We start from the raw sequence: 1,603 nt of genomic DNA, 5'->3' as shown, positions 1-1,603 counted from the left end.
AAAAACCTACGGCAACACACCTCGCCAACAAAATCCAACCCAGAGGAAAATCATCCACCACACGCCATAAGACCTATGGAATTGACTTGAATAGAGATTTGGTTCGCACAAAAACCTGAACTAAGATAATAGAGCCACCAGATCTTGATAGCCGCCCAAAAACCTTCGATCTCCACACCGAGAGCTACTGACGCCACTATAACAGGGAGGAGCCGGAATCAACAAGGTGTCAGATCTATTCTAATCTCTGGTTCGCACAGAAAAGAGTACCCAACACCAACCTTCGTCCATCCGCCAGAAGCTACCTGAAAAGCAGGAAGAAAGTATGGACACCAAAAAGGGGAAGAAATCCACACAAATAGAGGTTGATTAGAAGGGAGCCAGCCAAAATAACGACAAAATAAAAAAGGAGAGCCCCATCGCTGCCGCAGAAAGGAGGCGGACAACTGCAGGGCTAAGATCAATGATTTTTTTTGGATTTTTTTATGTGAGAAGTTTGGGATGAAGATGTAAAGGATGAAGAGAGGAGGAAGAAGGGCTTTGTAGATCTAAGGTTTCTTCTTTGAGTGTGGAGAGCTTTTTCTCTATCCTAAATTTCTAGAGAGAGGGCTTTGGAAGTTAAATTATTAATCCAATTATGAATTCTTACCTTCCGAGGAAGGAGACCAAGTGAGAAACCAATAGACTGTTTTATCATCGCACAGCATGAAACCAGATCGAATCCCACTGCCAAATAATTGGTAAAATTTGCATCCGAATCCATGGTCTTCCTCAAAAAGAGCGTACCCTCTAACAGCAGATCGCCCTGAGAAAGCTGGTTTATTGAATCCCATGTACTTTGCAACCACTGAGTTCAATCCATCACAGCCAATCAACGCCCTGTTCATTCAAAAAATTTAACATGGTGATATTTCATGGTTAAATAATTTTTTTATACATTTTCTTAGTTAGTTCTTTATCACCTTGGCCTTGACGACGGTTCCGACAACTAGATGCACGAGTTTGAAGAATCCAGAATCTTCAATGGCAACAACCTTGGAAGAGAACCTGATAGTACCATCTAGTTGGTAGTGGAGGTGTTCACCGACGCCGACAGTGTCCAAGGCTTTCCAAGCATTGTCCCATGTTTCAAATACAAAACCTGTCACTCGCAAATTTTCTGATGATTCCAGTACCAAGCTTCGAATTCCTAGCCTGCAATAAAATTATAGAATTTCCTAGTCTGGAGTATATGTACATATTAGAATTCAATAATTGATGCGAATTAATTCTTATGTAGATTAATTTGACCTGTGAAGTCCTAGAGCTGTTGTAAGGCTAGCAATTCCAGCTCCTACAATCACGACATCTTCATATGCTACTACTTCCATTTTTATTTTAGTTTTTAATCAGATAAATCTGCTCGAGATAACTGTAGTTTGCACAAAAATCCTAGCTCTTATATATAAGCTAGAAAACAAGTCAATAATGTTGACTGAAATATTCAAAGTCGATGATGATAGAGGATGACAGACAGCTTCGAATCGATCCTTGCAGTAAGAAGGATGATACAGACACTATCCAAATACAACTGAACTAGTTCTAACGTTTGCAGCAGAAAACT

General features: G+C 40.1%; 1 protein-coding gene across 1 annotated transcript; it reads right to left on the bottom strand.

The window, feature by feature from the left end:
- Window positions 1-115: 115 nt before the first annotated feature.
- Window positions 116-1,370, bottom strand: LOC139881240 (monooxygenase 2-like; the record flags this gene model as incomplete). The annotated part of the gene is made up of 4 exons (XM_071865747.1): window positions 1,291-1,370; window positions 961-1,194; window positions 650-876; window positions 116-196 (listed from the first exon to the last, which is right to left on the bottom strand). Coding segments are annotated over exons 1-4 (622 nt in total), but the record flags the coding sequence as incomplete, so codon positions are not given.
- Window positions 1,371-1,603: the final 233 nt, after the last annotated feature.

The sequence above is a fragment of the Rutidosis leptorrhynchoides genome, unplaced genomic scaffold, assembly GCF_046630445.1.
Source record: "Rutidosis leptorrhynchoides isolate AG116_Rl617_1_P2 unplaced genomic scaffold, CSIRO_AGI_Rlap_v1 contig133, whole genome shotgun sequence".
NCBI classification, from domain to species: Eukaryota; Viridiplantae; Streptophyta; class Magnoliopsida; order Asterales; family Asteraceae; genus Rutidosis; species Rutidosis leptorrhynchoides.
Note: the sequence above shows the minus strand (reverse complement) of the source record. Positions and strands in the feature narration are given on the sequence as shown.